This window comes from Nomascus leucogenys, chromosome 18 (genome assembly GCF_006542625.1).
Source record: "Nomascus leucogenys isolate Asia chromosome 18, Asia_NLE_v1, whole genome shotgun sequence".
NCBI lineage: Eukaryota > Metazoa > Chordata > Mammalia > Primates > Hylobatidae > Nomascus > Nomascus leucogenys.
This window is the reverse complement of record NC_044398.1, coordinates 72,695,557-72,713,720: the sequence shown is the minus strand read 5'-3', so window position 1 is coordinate 72,713,720 and position 18,164 is coordinate 72,695,557. Positions and strand designations below refer to the sequence as shown.

Genomic DNA, 18,164 nt, shown 5'->3' with positions numbered 1-18,164 from the left:
CAATAAACCTATTAAAATGTAAAACGTCTGCTTAACAAAGACAATAGAATGAGAATGGGAAGAGACAGAGGAATTCGACTGCATTTGTAATATTTTATTTCTTAAATATTTGAAATACACGTGGAAAATATTACAAATGAAAATACGGGTAACTGAGTGATGAGCACACAAGTGCTTCTTCTGTTAGTTGCTGAATTTTTTATTGACAAAATTCTTGCCTATGGGGTAGCCCTGCTCTTTCTACGGAGCAGCTAAAAAAAGAAAAAAAAATTAACAGCTACTTCTACTCCATCACAGCCAGTCTCCTTCTAGTAACAAAAGAATAGCACATGGACAACGGTAGTTAATCAGTATCAAATGTATCCCGATTCCTTAACAGCAGCCCTTAGGAAAGAGAATGCAGATTCTGAAAGCCAGAGAGGAATTTGATTCATCAGGATCTACATACTGGTGACACAGCAGAAGCAGTGCAGCAACTGGAGGAAGCAACTTCTCCAGTTAGCATAGGACTTCACAAATTCTATAACATCAGAGGCCACTGGGCAGAGAATGTCTCTTACCTCTGATAGCCATGTGACAATATAAAATTACCGTCTGATCTAGGGAAATATAACATATTTTTTGGTTTATTTGAAATATTGTTAACTTTTCCTCAGTGTAGCAATTTGACTTAATCGTGTGACACATATGTATACACATACATACACAATGTGTGTTTGTGTATATGTTTATATATATAAATGCATGTTTGCATATATACATACATGTCTCTATATGGTTGTACACTATTGTGTATAGGTATGCATGTATAAGGTATCTCCCCACATTATATTAGCTAGCATTTCTCAAAGGTTGAAAATTAAAGCAGTATGACTTATACATTCTTGATTTTAAATGTACTTTTTAAAAAGGCCAAGGTTTACAACACTAACTTGGTGCCTTACTAAACAATCTTCTTAACAATTTATTGCAAAATAATAGTTACAGTATAAAACATATGCAAAACATGTAAATGTGAGATGTAGCCACCAGAAGATATAAAGGGCAAACGCTGAACCTAAAGCAACATTTCCTCAAAGTATATTCTATGAATATTAACGTATTAGTCATGTGGGCTAGTCACAATGCAAATGTACTTTTATCTTTTTTTTTTTTTTTTTTTTTTTTTTGAGACACAGTCTCTCACTGTCACTCAGGCTGGAGTGCAGTGGGGCAATCTTGGCTCACTGAAACCTTTGCGTCCCAGGTTCAAGCGATTCTCCTGCCTCGGCCTCCCAAGTAACTCGGACTACAAGGCGCACGCCACCATGCCCAGCTAATTTTTGTATTTTTACTAGAGATGGGGTTTCACCATGCTGGCCAGGCTGGTCTCAAACTCCTGACCTCGTGATCAGCCCGCCTCAGCCTCCCAAAGTGCTGGGATTATAGGCGTGAGCCACCACGCATGCCACAAATGTACATTTTTAAAGGCTCTGACCAGTTGTGTAACTAAGAGGCCCGTTTGAATATTTATTTCAGAGTTTTCCAAACTTATCTGGCCATGAATCCCTTTCTCTCCAGTTACACTTGTTGATATCTGGTAGAATTAATGTTCCGTTTTTAAGGTGCTGGCTGAAATAATTCATTTTTCTCTTTCCTTTTTTAATAGACTCATTATAAAATAAGTCTAAGACCCAAGTAATTTCTGGGCCCAGTGCAGTGGCTCACGCCTATAATCCCAACACTTTGGGAGGCTGAGGTGGATGAATCGTTTGAGTCCAGGTGTTCCAGACCAGCCTGGGCAATGTGGCGAAACACCATCTCTACAAAAAAATAGAAAAATCAGGCAGGCATTGTGGTGCATATAGTCCCAGCCTAGGAGGCTGAGGTGGGAGGATCAGCTAAGCCCAGGACATTGAGGCTACAATGAGCTGTGACACTATCACTGCACTGCAACCTAGGCAACAAAGAGAGAGACTCAGTCTCCCAAAACAAAACTGAAAAAAGAAAAACTCCAAGCAACTTCTCTATTTCCCAAATAAGAAAACTTAATTGAAATTTAAGCCTTTTGTAACACATCCATAAATCATTTAATATCTTCTCTCTGACAGAAGAGCAAATATTTCCAACTAGGAAAGCAAAAATTTAAATCTTATGCTTTATTCTAAAGCTATTACAGAAGAAAATTAATTTTAGCAAATAGAAATTTTAGAAGTAGCTAAGTTATATTAATAAATTTCTAAGAATGTAAACCCAGTAAAATACTACAAGGCTCTCTTGTAACCTCCCATGCTTATAGTATTTATTAATTACAGAATGGTACTTAAATTCTCAAATTATTTACACAAAGCAGATAATACTTAGGTAGAAAATCCAAAGATCGGTTCTATTTGCCTTTGGAATGTATTGTGTTTCTGTAACAAATTCACCTACTTATGCTTTCCTTTAGTGAACACTACATGTAGTTTTCTTTATGTCAGCATATGTAAAAAAGGGAAGTATAGTCCAAGCCTCTGCTGACAGGCAAAAACCAGGTGGGTTCAAACTAAAAATAAGATTCCGGGTGGTAAAGGGAGGGAGACTGAGAAATGATTAAAAAATATCTTAGCACAACTCAGGGGAGAAAAAAAAAATCACTTAATTTTACCTAAAACAAACTGAAAATCAGGAAAAGACAGCGAACATGTATATTAAGTCACTAATACATTCACCCAGGCATATAGTAAAGCACCAGTAGGAAAAAAGAAAGAAAACTATTCTTTACAATTTAAACTTCTTAAAATCATAGGCCTGCACAAAAGTATGTATTGGGAAGATGGCCAAATAGGAACAGCTCCGGTCTGCAGCTCCCAGCCTGAACGACACAGAAGACGGGTGATTTCTGCATCTCCGTTTAAGGTACCGGGTTCATCTCACTAGGGAGTGCCAAACAGTGGGTGCAGGACAGCCAGTGCAGTGCACTGTGTGCGAGCCGAAGCAGGGCGAGGCATTGCCTCACTTGGGAAGCGCAAGGGGTCAGGGAGTTCCCTTTCCTAGTCAAAGAAAGGGGTAACAGATGGCACCTGGAAAATCGGGTCAGTCCCACCCTAATATTGCGCTTTTCCAACGGGCCACGAAAACGGCACACCAGGAGATTGTGTCCCACACCTGGCTCGGAGGGTCCTATGCCCACGGAGTCTCGCTGATTGCTAGCACAGCAGTCTGAGATCAAACTGCAAGGCGGCAGCGAGGCTGGGGGAGGGACGCCCACCATTGCCCAGGCTTGCTTAGGTAAACAAAGCAGCCAGAAAGCTCGAACTGGGTGGAGCCCACCACAGCTCAAGGAGGCCTGCCTGCCTCTGTAGGCTCCACCTCTGGGGGCAGGGCACAGACAAACAAAAATTCAGCAGGAACCTCTGCAGACTTTAATGTCCCTGTCTGACTGACAGCTTTGAAGAGAGTAGTGGTTCTCCCAGCATGCAGCTGGAGATCTGAGAACAGACAGACTGCCTCCTAAAGGGGGTCCCTCACCCCCGAGCAGCCGAACTGGGAGGCATCCCCCAGTAGGGACAGACTGACACCTCACTCGGCCGGGTACTCCTCTGAGACAAAACTTCCAGAGGAACTATCAGACAGCTGAATTTGTGGTCTCACGAAAATCCGCTGTTCTGCAGCCACCACTGCTGACACCCAGCCAAACAGGGTCTGGATTGGACCTCTAGCAAACTCCAACAGACCTGCAGCTGACGGTCCTGTCTGGGAGAAGGAAAACTAACAAACAGAAAGGACATCCACACCAAAAACCCATCTGTACATCACTATCATCAAAGACCAAAAGTAGATAAAACCACAAAGATGGGGAAAAAACAGAGCAGAAAAACTGGAAACTCTAAAAAGCAGAGCACCTCTCCTCCTCCAAAGGAACGCAGTTCCTCACTAGCAACAGAACACAGGTGAACGGAGAATGACTTTGATGAGTTGAGCGAAGACGGCTTCAGACGATCAAACTACTCCGAGCTACGGGAGGAAATTCAAAACAATAGCAAAGAAGTTAAAAACTTTGAAAAAAAATTAGACGAATGGGTAACTACAATAACCAATGAAGAGAAGGGCTTAAAGGAGCTGATGGAGCTGAAAGCCAAGTTTCAAGAACTAGGTGAAGACTGCAGAAGCCTCAGTAGCAGATGCGATCAACTGGAAGAAAGGGTGTCAGTGATGGAAGATGAAACAAATGAAATGAAGTGAGAAGGGAAGTTTAGAGAAAAAAGAATAAAAAGAAATGAACAAAGCCTCCAAGAAATTTGGACTATGTGAAAAGACCAAACCTACGTCTGATTGGTGTACCTGAAAATGATGGGGAGAATGGAACCAAGTTGGAAAACACTCTGCAAGATATTATCCAGGAGAACTTCCCCAATCTAGCAAGGCAGGCCAACATTCAGATTCAGGAAATACAGAGAACACCACAAAGATACTCCTCGAGAAGAGCAACTCCAAGACACATAATTGTCAGATTCACCAAAGTTGAAATGAAGGAAAAAATGTTAAGGGCAGCCAGAGAGAAAGGTCGGGTTACCCACAAAGGGAAGCCCATCAGACTAACAGCTGATCTCTCGGCAGAAACTCTACAAGCCAGAAGAGAGTGGAGGCCAATATTCAACATTCTTAAACAAAAGAATTTTCAACCCAGAATTTCATATCCAGCCAAACTAAGCTTCATAAGTGAAGGAGAAATAAAATACTTTACAGACAAGCAAATGCTGAGTGATTTTGTCACCACCAGGCCTGCCCTAAAAGAGCTCCTGAAGGAAGCACTAAACATGGAAAGGAACAACCAGTACCAGCCACTGCAAAAACATGCCAAATTGTAAAGACCATCGAGGCTAGGAAGAAACTATAGCAACTAACGAGCAAAATAACCAACTAACATCATAATGACAGGATCAAATTCACACATAACAGTATTAACTTTAAATGTAAATGGGCTAAATGCTCCAATTAAAAGACACAGACTGGCAAACTGGATAAGGAGTCAAGACCCATCAGTGTGCTGTATTCAGGAAACTCATCTCACGTGCACAGACACACATAGACTCAAAATAAAGGGATGGAGGAAGATCTGTCAAGCAAATGGAAAACAAAAAAAGGCAGGGGTTGCAATCCTAGTCTCTGATAAACAGACTTTAAACCAACAAAGATCAAAAGAGACAAAGAAGGCCATTACATAATGGTAAAGGGATCAATTCAACAAGAAGAGCTAACTATCCTAAATATATATGCACCCAACACAGGAGCACCCAGATTCATAAAGCAAGTCTTGAGTGACCTACAAAGGGACTTAAACTCCCACACAATAATAATGGGAGATTTTAACACCCCACTGTCAACATTAGACAGATCAACGAGACAGAAAGTTAACAAGGATATCCAGGAATTGAACTCAGCTCTGCACAAAGTGGACCTAATAGACATCTACAGAACTCTCCATCCCAAATCAACAGAATACACATTTTTCTCAGCAGCACACCAAATCTATTCCAAAATTGACCACATAGTTGGAAGTAAAGCTCTCCTCAGCAAATGTAAAAGAACAGAAATTATAACAAACTGTCCCTCAGACCACAGTGCAATCAAACCACAACTCAGGATTAAGAAACCCACTCAAAACCGCTCAACTACATGGAAACTGAACAACCTGCTCCTGAATGACTATTGGGTACATAATGAAATGAAGGCAGAAATAAAGATGTTCTTTGAAACCAACGAGAACAAAGACACAACATACCAGAATCTCTGGGACACATTCAAAGCAGTGTGTAGAGGGAAATTTACAGCACTAAATGCCCACAAGAGAAACCAGAAAAGATCCAAAATTGACACCCTAACATCACAATTAAAAGAGCTAGAAAAGCAAGAGCAAACACATTCAAAAGCTAGCAGAAGGCTAGAAATAACTAAAATCAGAGCAGAACTGAAAGAAATAGAGACACAAAAAAACCCTTCAAAAAATTAATGAATCCAGGAGCTGGTTTTTTGAAAAGATCAACAAAATTGATAGACCACTAGCAAGACTAATAAAGAGAAAAAGAGAGAAGAATCAAATAGATGCAATAAAAAATGAAAAAGGGGATATCACCACCGATCCCACAGAAATACAATCTACCATCAGAGAATACTACAAACACCTCTATGCAAATAAACTAGAAAATCTAGAAGAAATGGATAAATTCCTCCACACATACACCCTCTCAAGACTAAACCAGGAAGAAGCTGAATCTCCCAATAGACCAATAACAGGCTCTGAAATTGTGGCAATAATCAATAGTTTACCAACCAAAAAGAGTCCAGGACCTGATGGATTGACAGCCAAATTCTACCAGAGGTACAAGGAGGAACTGGTACCATTCCTTCTGAAACTATTCCAATCAATAGAAAAAGAGGGAATCCTCCCTAACACATTTTATGAGGCCAACATCGTCCTGATATCAAAGCCTGGCAGAGACATAACCAAAAAAGAGAATTTCAGACCAATATCCTTGGTGAACATTGATACAAAAATCCTCAATAAAATACTGGCAAACCGAATCCAGCAGCACATCAAAAAGCTTATCCACCATAATCAAGTGGGCTTCATCCCTGGGATGCAAGGCTGGTTCAACATACACAAATCAATAAATGTAATCCAGCATATAAACAGAACCAAAGACAAAAACCACATGATTATCTCAATAGATGCAGAAAATGCCTTTGACAAAATTCAACAACCCTTCATGCTGAAAACTCTCAATAAATTAAGTATTGATGGGACGAATCTTAAAATAATAAGAGCTATCTATGACAAGCCCACAGCCAATATCATACTGAATGGGCAAAAACTGGAAGCATTCCCTTTGAAAACTGGCACAAACAGGGATGCCCTCTCTCACCGCTCCTATTCAACATAGTGTTAGAAGTTCTGGCCAGGGCAATCAGGCAGGAGAAGGAAACAAAGGGTATTCAATTAGGCAAAGAGGAAGTCAAATTGTCCCTGTTTGCAGATGACACGATTGTATATCTAGAAAACCTCACTGTCTCAGCCCAAAATCTCCTTAAGCTGATAAGCAACTTCAGCAAAGTCTCAGGATACAAAATAAATGTACAAAAATCACAAGCATTCTTTTACACCAATCACAGACAAACAGAGAGCCAAATCATGAGTGAACTCCCATTCACAATTGCTTCAAAGAGAATAAAATACCTAGGAATCCAACTTACAAGAGACGTGAAGGACCTGTTCAAGGAGAACTACAAACCACTGCTCAATGAAATAAAAGAGGATACAAACAAATGGAAGAACATTCCATGCTCATGGGTTGGAAGAATCAATATCATGAAAATGGCCATACTGCCCAAGGTAATTTATAGATTCAATGCCATCCCCATCAAGCTACCAATGACTTTCTTCACAGAATTGGAAAAAACTACTTTAAAGTTCATATGGAACCAAAAAAGAGCCTGCATCGCCAAGTCAATCCTAAGCCAAAAGAACAAAGCTGGAGGCATCACGCTACCTGACTTCAAACTATACTACAAGGCTACAGTGACCAAAACAGCATGGTACTGGTACCACAACAGAGACATAGATCAATGGAACAGAACAGAGGTCTTAGAAATGATGCTGCATATCTACAACTATCTGATCTTTGACAAACCTGACAAAAACAAGAAATGGAGAAAGGATTCCCTATTTAATAAATGGTGCTGGGAAAACTGGCTAGCCATATGTAGAAAGCTGCAACTGGATCCCTTCCTTACACCTTATACAAAAATTAATTCAAGATGGATTAAAGACTTACATGTTAGACCTAAAACCATTAAAATCCTACAAGAAAACCTAGGCAATACCATTCAGGACATAGGTGTGGGCAAGGACTTCATGTCTAAAACACCAAAAGCAATGGCAACAAAAGCCAAAATTGACAAATGGGATCTGATTAAACTAAAGAGCTTCTGCACAGCAAAAGAAACTACCATCAGAGTGAAGAGGCAACTTACAGAATGGGAGAAAATTTTTGCAACCTACTCATCTGACAAAGGGCTAATATCCAGAATCTACAATGAACTCAAACAAATTTACAAGAAAAAAACAAACAACCCCATCAAAAAGTGGGCGAAGGACATGAACAGACACTTCTCAAAAGAAGATATTTATGCAGCCAAAAAACACATGAAGAAATGCTCATCATCACTGGCCATCAGAGAAATGCAAATCAAAACCACAGTGAGATACCATCTCACACCAGTTAGAATGGCCATCATTAAAAAGTCAGGAAACAACAGGTGCTGGAGAGGATGTGGAGAAATTGGAACACTTTTACACTGTTGGTGGGACTGTAAACTAGTTCAACCATTGTGGAAGTCAGTGTGGCGATTCCTCAGGGATCTAGAACTAGAAATACCATTTGACCCAGCCATCCCATTACTGGGTATATACCCAAAGGACTATAAATCATGCTGCTATAAAGACACATGCACACGTATGTTTATTGTGGCACTATTCACAATAGCAAAGACTTGGAACCAACCCAAATGTCCAACAAGGATAGACTGGATTAAGAAAATGTGGCACATATACACCATGGAATACTATGCAGCCATAAAAAATGATAAGTTCATGTCCTTTGTAGGGACATGGATGAAGCTGGAAACCATCATTCTCAGTAAACTATCACAAGGACAAAAAACCAAACACCGCATGTTCTCACTCATAGGTGGGAACTGAACAATGAGAACTCATGGACACAGGAAGGGGAACATCACACTCCGGGGACTGTTGTGGGGTGGGGGGAGGGGGGAGGGACAGCATTAGGAGATATACCTAATGCTAAATGACGAGTTAATGGGTGCAGCAAAACAACATGGCACATGGATACATATGTAACAAACCTGCACATTGTGCACATGTACCCTAAAACCTAAAGTATAATAATAAAAAAAAAAAATCATAGGCCTGTAAAATTACTGCTACTATTTCAGTAATTTTATAATAAAGCAGTAAACCTACTGCTTTGAAGGGGGAAAAAGCAATGAAGAGCTTACTATCAAGTTTTCAGTAACATAAAATCAATAATAATATATGAATACCATAAAGAAAGAAAAATTCCTTAAAAGAGCCCAATAATTCCAAAGGCTTAAAAAAAATTCTCAAAATGAGGGACAAAGAATCAACAGTAAAGATGAAATAAATTATGATGTTATTTCAATGTCAAAGTCTATCCTGAATTTTAAAAAGAATATGTAAGCTATAAAGGGATTTTTTTAAACTGCCTTTTTTTTCTAAGAAATTATAAATTATAATAGTAGAGCTTAATTTTTTTTTTCAATGACTAGTAATGGGAAGGGCAAACAAGAATTAAAGATTTCCTACCCTCAAATCAAACTGCTCACCAAGGAATAACTAGTGCAGGGAAAGACCATAAACATCATAAAGAAAGACATAAACTGTTGTGAACTTGATGATTTGCGGAGGTGAAACTTTAAAAACTAACTCTTTTAAGGCACTTAAGAAACATACCACTAAATCTTGATCTTGAAGCAAGTTACAGATTGCTTCATAAAGCATGGGTCTTAAGTCAGACTTGAATTTCACAGAAATCCACTGACCGATGAGCCAAATCACCCTGCGTCGCAATGGCTTATACCTAAACAGGAAAAAAATCATGAAATTAAAATGTTAAATATTTTAAGAGTTCTATTTCTCTTAGTATAATTTATCATTTAAATCTAAACTGTAGTAAGAATGCAATCTGCATTTTTAATATAAAAGCTTAAAAGCAGGTGTGCTGGCTCATGCTTATAATCCCAGCACTTTGGAATGCCAAGGAGGGCAATTCACTTGAGGCCAGGAGTTGAAGACCAGTCTGGGCAACATGGTGAAACCTCATCTCTACTAAAAATACAAAAATTAGCAGGGCGTGGTGGCATGCACCTGTGGTCCCAGCTTCTTAGAAGGCTGAGGCATGAGAATCCCTTGAAACCCAGGAGACAGAGGTTGGCAATAAGCCAAGATTGTGCCACTGCACTCCAGGCTAGGCAAGAGATCAAGGTTCTGTCCAAAAAAAAAAAAAAAAAAAAAAAAAGCTTAAAGCCTACTTCTAAATGTACCACAGTACAAAATATTAACAATAAGTCTTGATCTAAATAAATATTATTAAAATTTTTAGTACCTAAAAATTCCTAGGCATATATGTTGTAATCCTGTTTCTTTTATCTTAAAGAACCGCAACGTAGATATGTTTCATAAAAACCAAATCCATTTGTTTTTAGCTCAAGTAACCAAAAACAGTGGCAATGCCCCAAACTCTAAAACTGGAAAGCTCCCCAAAAATAATCATAAAGAAGCTCCTGTATTTAATTTTCTACTCCAATTCTGTTAACACTCTGAAGATTATTTTCAGAACAATGTAAGAAACTTCTAGGCTTATATAAAATATTCATATAAATTTTGTGATTTCAACTAAGCTAATTTTGTAAGAGGTACACAATAACAGAATGTGACTCAGATTACCAAAATAACATATATTAACATTTCCAAAACATTTACAGTAGCACTTATATACATTTCTTTCTCTCATCATCTTCGCCGAAAGAAATCAAAGTTCAGGTAAGGAGAAAATTCATGCAGTTCAAAACATTTGTGTCCAAGATTTTCACTCATGAAGTACCTTCTTGATATTATGTAAATTTTAGTGGCAAGATGATAAATATTTCTGGGTATCAATGAAACACTTCTTTTTTTCCCAAAAAACTGCAATTTTAAAAGATTATCAAGCACATAGGAAAAAACTGCTCATTACAAGTTGCAAAAACTGGGCCGGATGCAGTGGCTTACACCTGTAATCCCAGTATTTGGGAGGCTGAGGTGGGCAGATCGCTTGAGCTCAGGAGTTTCAGACCAGCCTGGCCAATATGATAAAACCCTGTCTCTACCAAAACTACAAAAAAATAGCTGGGCATGGTGGCACACATCGTGGTCCCAGCTGCTCAGGAGGCAGAGGTAGGAGGATCACTTGAGGATCACTTCAGCCCAGGAAGCAGAGATTGCAGTGGGCCAACATCATGGCACTGCACTCTAGCCTGGGTGACAAAGTGAGACCCCATCTCAAAAATTAAATAACATAAATAATGTTACAAAAAAAAGTATGTAAGTATTCCCTGCCCCCAAGAAGTTTATAACACACCTAAAGGAATTTAAAAACACAAAGTAGTGTACCAGGACTTTAGAAAAGGAAGAGAAGAAATGGGCAGAGACAGATAGAATCTGAGCAAGTCTTTGAGATAAACAATATTGGAGCCAAAGGGTGGAAAAATGTCAAGGGACAGAAACTGTTTGAACCAAGTGACACAGGCAGAAGTAACAACTTGTGTAGAGTGAAGTAAAAGCACCAAAAAACCATTAATTTTGGGACTAAGACCATATTAGACTCTGTTCCAGATAAAGAACATGAAACTCAGGAAGGTGAAATTCCAAACTCATAGACACGACCAAACAGAGGTAAAATTATAGATCACTTTGCTATTCAATGTGTGCACTGCCTGATTTTTCCCAGACCTACTAAGTAAAAACCTAAACTTTAATAAGATAACCAGGTGACTCATATGTACATTAAAGTTTGAGAAACACTGGTCTACATCAGCTTTGTCCATTAGAAATATAATGCAGGCCACATATGTTATTTTAATTTTTTAGTATCCACATTATAAGAGAAAAGAAACGAATAAAATCTTATTCTTTGGGAGGCCAAGGCAGGCAGATCATGAGGTCAGGAGATGGAAACCATCCTGGCTAACACAGTGAAACCCCGTCTCTACTAAAAACAATACAAAAAAATTAGCCAGGCATGGTGGTGGGCACCTATAGTCCCAGCTACTCGGGAGGCTGAGGCAGGAGAATGGCGTGAACCCAGGAGGCGGAGCTTGCAGTGAGCCGAGATCGCGCCACTGCACTCCAGCACTCCAGCCTGGGCGACAGAGCAAGACTCCACCTCAAAAAAAAAAAAAAAAAAAAAAAAATCTTATTAATATTTTTACATATCCCAATATATCCAAAATATCATTTCAACATGTAATCAATAAATATTTTACATGGCTTTAAATTTTAAATTTAAATCAATTAAAATTGGAAAGTTGTTTCCTCAGTTGCACTAAGCACATTTCAAGTGCTCAATAGCCACAAGTAGGGAGCTTCTGCACTGGACAGTGAAGGTCTTATACTAAATAGCCTCTAGGGTTTAAGGACAACTAAACTGCACATTTGTTTTGCCAATGAAAGCTTTCTCTCCATCAAAGGCTCACTAGCTCCCTGAGACTAAGTCAGAGTCTATTTTATTTAACACCGCCTATAGGACATGGCAAATTCCAAGTGTTAAAAATATATGTTAACTGAATAAATGATTGAATAACTGAAGAGATAAACAGCTACTTACTGGTAAGAATTACTTTTAGAGTACCTCCAGCTCTACAAATTCTGTGGCTCTAAATGTGACCTTCTATGTGCTCATTAGTTTAGTCAACAAATATTAACTATTTATGACTATATGCTAAGTATTCTGATAGGCCCCAGGTATACTGAAGTGAATCAGTAGAAGTGTATCCTTCAAATTAAGAAAAAAGCCCCTTAGAATTTTTTTAAATTCTCCAATTTTAAACTAAGAAATAATTTTATAAACTATGAAAGAGGTTTTTCCTTTCATTTTATGCATTCAATACCTAAAATTTAAGTAAGCAGACAAGTGCTTAAATGTATATAAAATGTAAGAATTGGGCTGGCCGGGTGTGGTGGCATGCGCCTGTAATCCCTGCTACTCAGGAGACTGAGGCACAAGAATCGCTTGGACCGGGGAGGTGGAGGTTGCAGTGAGCTGAGATTGCACCACTGCACTCCAGGCTGGGTGACAGAATGAGACTGTTTCAAAAAAAAAAAAAAAAAGAATTGGGCAAATGTGCTATTAAATGTACTAAATTAATTCATTTTGTAATTCCTATTACTAAATGTAATATGAATCTGTACTATTTAATTAGGTACCTCAATTAGAACTTAGAAAGTGTATTCAAATATTTTTGCCATGCTGTCTCTACATCCTACTCTACTGTCTCCCCAGAGACTTGCAGTATGCATTATGTGATCCCAAGACACTCACCTTTCACAGATGTTACTTTGATTAGGCTACTTCTGACACTAGGCATACATCCTGCTAAGTTTCCAACTGTCTTTTTCTTAGGTATAGTTTCTTGAACTCAGAGACCTCCATCCTCCCTCATCTTTGCATAAAGTCCTCCTTTTCTCCTGCAAACTACCTGATATATCAAATACTTCCTGGATGTCAAAATTCTTATTCCTTTCCACATAAGACATTACCTAACTCATATGATTGCATTTTTTAAATTGTAAGCCATTTTAATGCCTTCCTGTCTTCATTAATAAAATAAATAAGGTAAAGTTAAGTGTATAATAAATATAAAATTTTCTACTTGCCTATTGTGAATGACTTGTAATTCTGGAAGAAGCTGGTTTTTAAACCACTGATCAAAATCAACACTGTCAAAGAGCTCATAAGCAGCTAATCCAACAGCATTATACACTGAGAAGAAAATTTAAGAAAAAAAATTAAAGGTTTCAGATATCAGATCTGTATGAAACATATGTTAATTAAAGGAAACACAATATGTTAATCAGGGAAATTATTTAAGTAGAAATAATTTAAGTAGAAGAAATAATTTAAGTTATTTTAGAAACACTATTTTACTTCACGTTTTTCCTAAATATTCCTTACTACTTTCAAACAGATAATTCAATTCATTCTAAAATATTTAAGTCCAACTATAAAAATTATAAAATAATGCCTGCTTCTAAAATGGATGTAATATCCATTGAGCCTCAACTCAACCTTTAACCCCAATGTTCCAGTTTAACCAAAATAGTCACAATTCAAATTCTAACTGTGCTTCCTCCTCTTTCCTTCAAGTCTTTGTACTTATTGCTCCATCTCCCTGGAATGAACCACCCTCTTTCCACCACCACCTCCTCGCACGTGTAACTCCTACTTATCCTTGTGTTCTTCCATTACACTTCTTTGGGAATCTTTCCTTAGACACACCAAACTACCTGGTGATCACCACCTACTTTAGCATTAACTATCCTGTATAGCATTATTATAATGCATTATCTGTTTACTTGGTTATCTCCCCAGATTGTTCCGGTATTTTAGTTACTCTTATATCTCAACACCCTCAGCACAAAATCTACCACAAAACAGACTCTCCATCTACTGAATAAATAAATGCTTCTAAATCACTTAAGTTTAACATACCAGCATCTTTGATTAACAGTGCATTCATATCTTCCACATTTGTGGGTCCTAAAAAATATATATATATATAGGTATCAGTACAAGCAAATAAAACTAGTTTTTTAAAAAATTTATATTTAAACACAATTTGTTAGTTTCCCAATTCAATTAAGTATAACACATTTCATGGTGTCAAACATGGACACAAGTACAAAGTGAAAGTCTAAGTTTTATGATTATCATTAGAGAACACAGGATTAAAAACCATTATAGCATATTTGAAAAATGTTATGACAAGCAATATTCTAGAAAATATACACCACAAAATGCTAATGTGCTATATACCACAAAATTATTTTTTTTGAGACAAGGTCTTGCTTTGTCACCCAGGCTGGAGTACAGTGGAGTGATCTCAGTTCACTGCAGCCTCAATCTCCTGGGCTCAAATGATCCTCCCACCTCAGCCTTCTGAATAGCTGGGACTACAGGTACTAACCACCAGGCCCAGCTAATTTTCCTAATTTTTGTAGCGACAGGTTTTTGCCATGTTGTCCAGGCTGGTCTGGGACTCCTGGGCTCAAGTGATCTGCCCACCTCAGCCTCCCAAAGTGCTGGAATTACAGGCGTGAGTCACCATGCCTAGCCAACACTCATTCTGACAACATGCTCTTCTCTAGGATACACCACTACACCTGGCATTTTTACAAGGCTTTTACTTACTCACATCCCTATAGGTGAAAATCTCAGGTTCTGTCCTTGAGATCCTCTTTTCTTTTCCCAAGGGTCCTTATATACATGCACTCCAAAAGTATATCTCTATCTCCTACCACTTCTAATGAGGTAACTGTTTCCTTGTCATTAAGGCTCAAAAGTTTAGGATCATCTTTGATCACTTTTCCTTGCCTAGCACATTCAATCAGTTGCCAAAAGTCAATCAAGTAACAATAGTTACTGATTATGCCCAGCACTGGGAATAAGGTATAAACAAAACAGACGTGATCAATGCCCCTAGGACATACACTCTAGCAGAAAAGACAGAAATCATAAATCAATGTTAGTTAATAGGCAGATAATTAGTTACTTGTGTACAAAGTGCAATCATCAAGTGTCAAAAATTTACATCATCATTTTCTCTCAAATCCATAATCAGTTATTTCCATTCCCATTGCCACCATTCTAAGAGAGGCTAACACTATTTTAACCTTTTATCACTATTTCTCACAACATGCTCCAGATAGACTTTCTGCAAGCAGTATGACTACTGTTTTGCTTTTGCTTCTACTGTATTTGTTACAGGAAAATTTATCATCTTCCAAACTATAATTCAAGGCCTATCTCAAATGCCACTCCTTTGGAAGATAATAAGTTTTAAAATTGTTTTTCTCAAATTCATATTCATTATATGACCCAGGAAACAGTACAGTATGCATTGTAGGCACTCAGACTATTTCTTAACTAAACGTTAAATAAATTAACTCAAAGTTAATCACAAAATATGCCTTACCTTGAAGTGTTTGCATCATTTCTAGAAGTACAGGAGTAAGAGTCTGATTATATTCATGGAATATATCTATAAATAATACTTCGGTGCATGGCTGGAGAGGGAAAAATACAAATTTCTCATCAAAACAGTTGCATACTATATTGACTAATTCTTTAATAAAGCAAATACTTAATCTTAAAATTCTAAAACTTTGAAAATGTTTCCAACTTTTGATTTGTTAAAAAAAAAAAAAGTAAGGTTACCACTTTTCTGTAACCAACACAAAGGAAAACAAAATCGAATTATAATAAGAGGAAGTTGATTTCTTTGTTTCAATCATTTGTCATTATGCATTCAAAAACTTAAAACTATGGCAAGCAAAGTGTACATTTTAAATTAATCATACCTTAAATTTAAAAAGCATTCTGTAGCCACCCATTTATAGTTCAGTACTATAAATGGCTGACTATCCCAAGATTCTTCTTTTTTTTTTTGAGACACAGTCTATCACCAGGCTGGAGTGCAGGGACACGATTTCGGCTCACTGCAACCTCCACCTCCCAGGTTCAAGCGATTCCCCTGCTCCAGCCTCCCGAGTAGCTATTATGTATTTTCTTAGCAATGATATAATAAGCAAAAACAGGAACTCCAATTTGCCAAATAAAGTAGCCTTTCTCTTAACAAACACAAGCGGTAACAGAAATTAGCATTAGCTACATTTTTAAAAATGATTCATTTGGTTCTTAAAAGTACTGAATCATTTCACATTGCATGCTGCTATTAAAACATCTAACATACCCCATAAATATGTACACCTACTATGTACCCACAAAAAAATTTTTTAAATAATTTTTTTATTTAAATTAAAAAAAAGAATTTAATCACTAGATCGTTCACAATATTTAAATTTTTTAATTAAATTGTTAAGGTATTGTGTGGTGTTTTAAAAGGAACATTACAGATATACACACTGAAATATGGTCAGAGGATGTGTCATTTCAGGTAACCATGAACATTGGGAGATGTTTACAGGAAGCTAAAGTAGACATGAGTTGATAACTAATAAACTAGCTTATCATGAAGGGCTCATTATATTATTCTATTTTTTTAATATGTTTAAACTTCTCCATAAAAGAAACTTTTAAAAATTAAAGGAATGAAATTTTTTAAAGTTTTAAAATCACCAGTAATCTCTCTGGTTAACGAGTGTAAGTTTATGAGTCTAAAAACATTAAAGATAACATTTTTAGAAAACAAATAGCAAATTATGTAAATTATGTAAGCGCAAATCTTAAAAAGACCAGCTCAAACATCACATCTGGTAATGGCAAAACATTTGTCATATTAATAAATGTGTTGTAAAAGTATCCTATAACTGAAAGCAACGGGCTAGTCTCTGAGAATCACACGAAGTGGTAAGAGAAATAACATACCAAAAGAAACTTTACTAATGAAATACATAGAAGGAAAAAATTCTAGCTTAAGAATGGCAGCTTTCACTTTGACATACATTTTCTATTTGTGCAATGACAATTATTTCCCAAGCAATGTACTAAAAGATGAAGAAAAAATTCGTTTTCCAACCCCAAGTTAAACAAAAGAAAAGGCCGGGTGCAGTGGCTCACGCCTGTAATCCCAGCACTTAGGGAGACCGAGGCGGGTGGATCACGAGGTCAGGAGATCGAGACCATCCTGGCTAACAAGGTGAAACCCTGTCTCTACTAAATAAACAAAAAATTAGCCAGGCAGAGTGGCCGGCGCCTGTATTCCCAGCTACTCAGGAGGCTGAGGCAGGAGAATGGCGTGAACCCAGGGGGCGGAGCTTGCAGTGAGCCGAGATGCACCACTGCACTTCAGCCTGGGTGACGGAGTGAGACTCCGTCTCAAAAAAAAGAAAGAAACTCAGATTAAACGTCATAATTTAACATGAATATAGTTCTTAGTTTCTTATAAACAGTTTCTTATCTGTCTGACTTAATGTTGGGAATCTTTAATTTTTTTTTTTTTTTTTTTAAGAGACAGGGTTTTGCTTTGTAATCCAGGCTGGAATGCAGTGGCATGATCATGGCACACTGCAGCCTCAACCTCCTAGACTCAAACAATCCTCCTGCCTCAGACTCCTGAAGAGTTGGGACTACAGGTATGCGCCACCACTCTGGTCTAATTTTTTTTTTCCTTTTTTTACTTTTTGCAGAGACAGGGTGTCACTATGTTTACCAGGCGGTCTTGAATTTCTGGCCTCAAGCGATCCTCCCACCTTGGCTTCCCAAAGTGCTAGGATTAAAGTGTGAGCCACCATGCCCAGCAAATGTTTGGAATCTTTAAGAGTGTCATTCTCCACTAAGAGCTTTAGAAGGATTAAGCTTTCCCCTATCAATTTTTCTTGCAATTAATAC

General features: G+C 37.8%; 1 protein-coding gene across 2 annotated transcripts in view; it reads right to left on the bottom strand.

The window, feature by feature from the left end:
- IPO11 (importin 11) overlaps positions 1 to 18,164 on the bottom strand; it is a 217,835-nt gene that overhangs the window by 121,699 nt on the left and 77,972 nt on the right. For both annotated transcript variants that reach the window (XM_003265977.4, XM_030799092.1), the window contains exons 13-16: positions 15,790 to 15,880; positions 14,307 to 14,354; positions 13,472 to 13,577; positions 9,512 to 9,638 (exon numbers count right to left, since the gene is read on the bottom strand). In XM_003265977.4, coding sequence (XP_003266025.1) covers positions 9,512 to 9,638; positions 13,472 to 13,577; positions 14,307 to 14,354; positions 15,790 to 15,880 — 372 coding nt within the window. The remainder of the gene's footprint in view (positions 1 to 9,511; positions 9,639 to 13,471; positions 13,578 to 14,306; positions 14,355 to 15,789; positions 15,881 to 18,164) is intronic.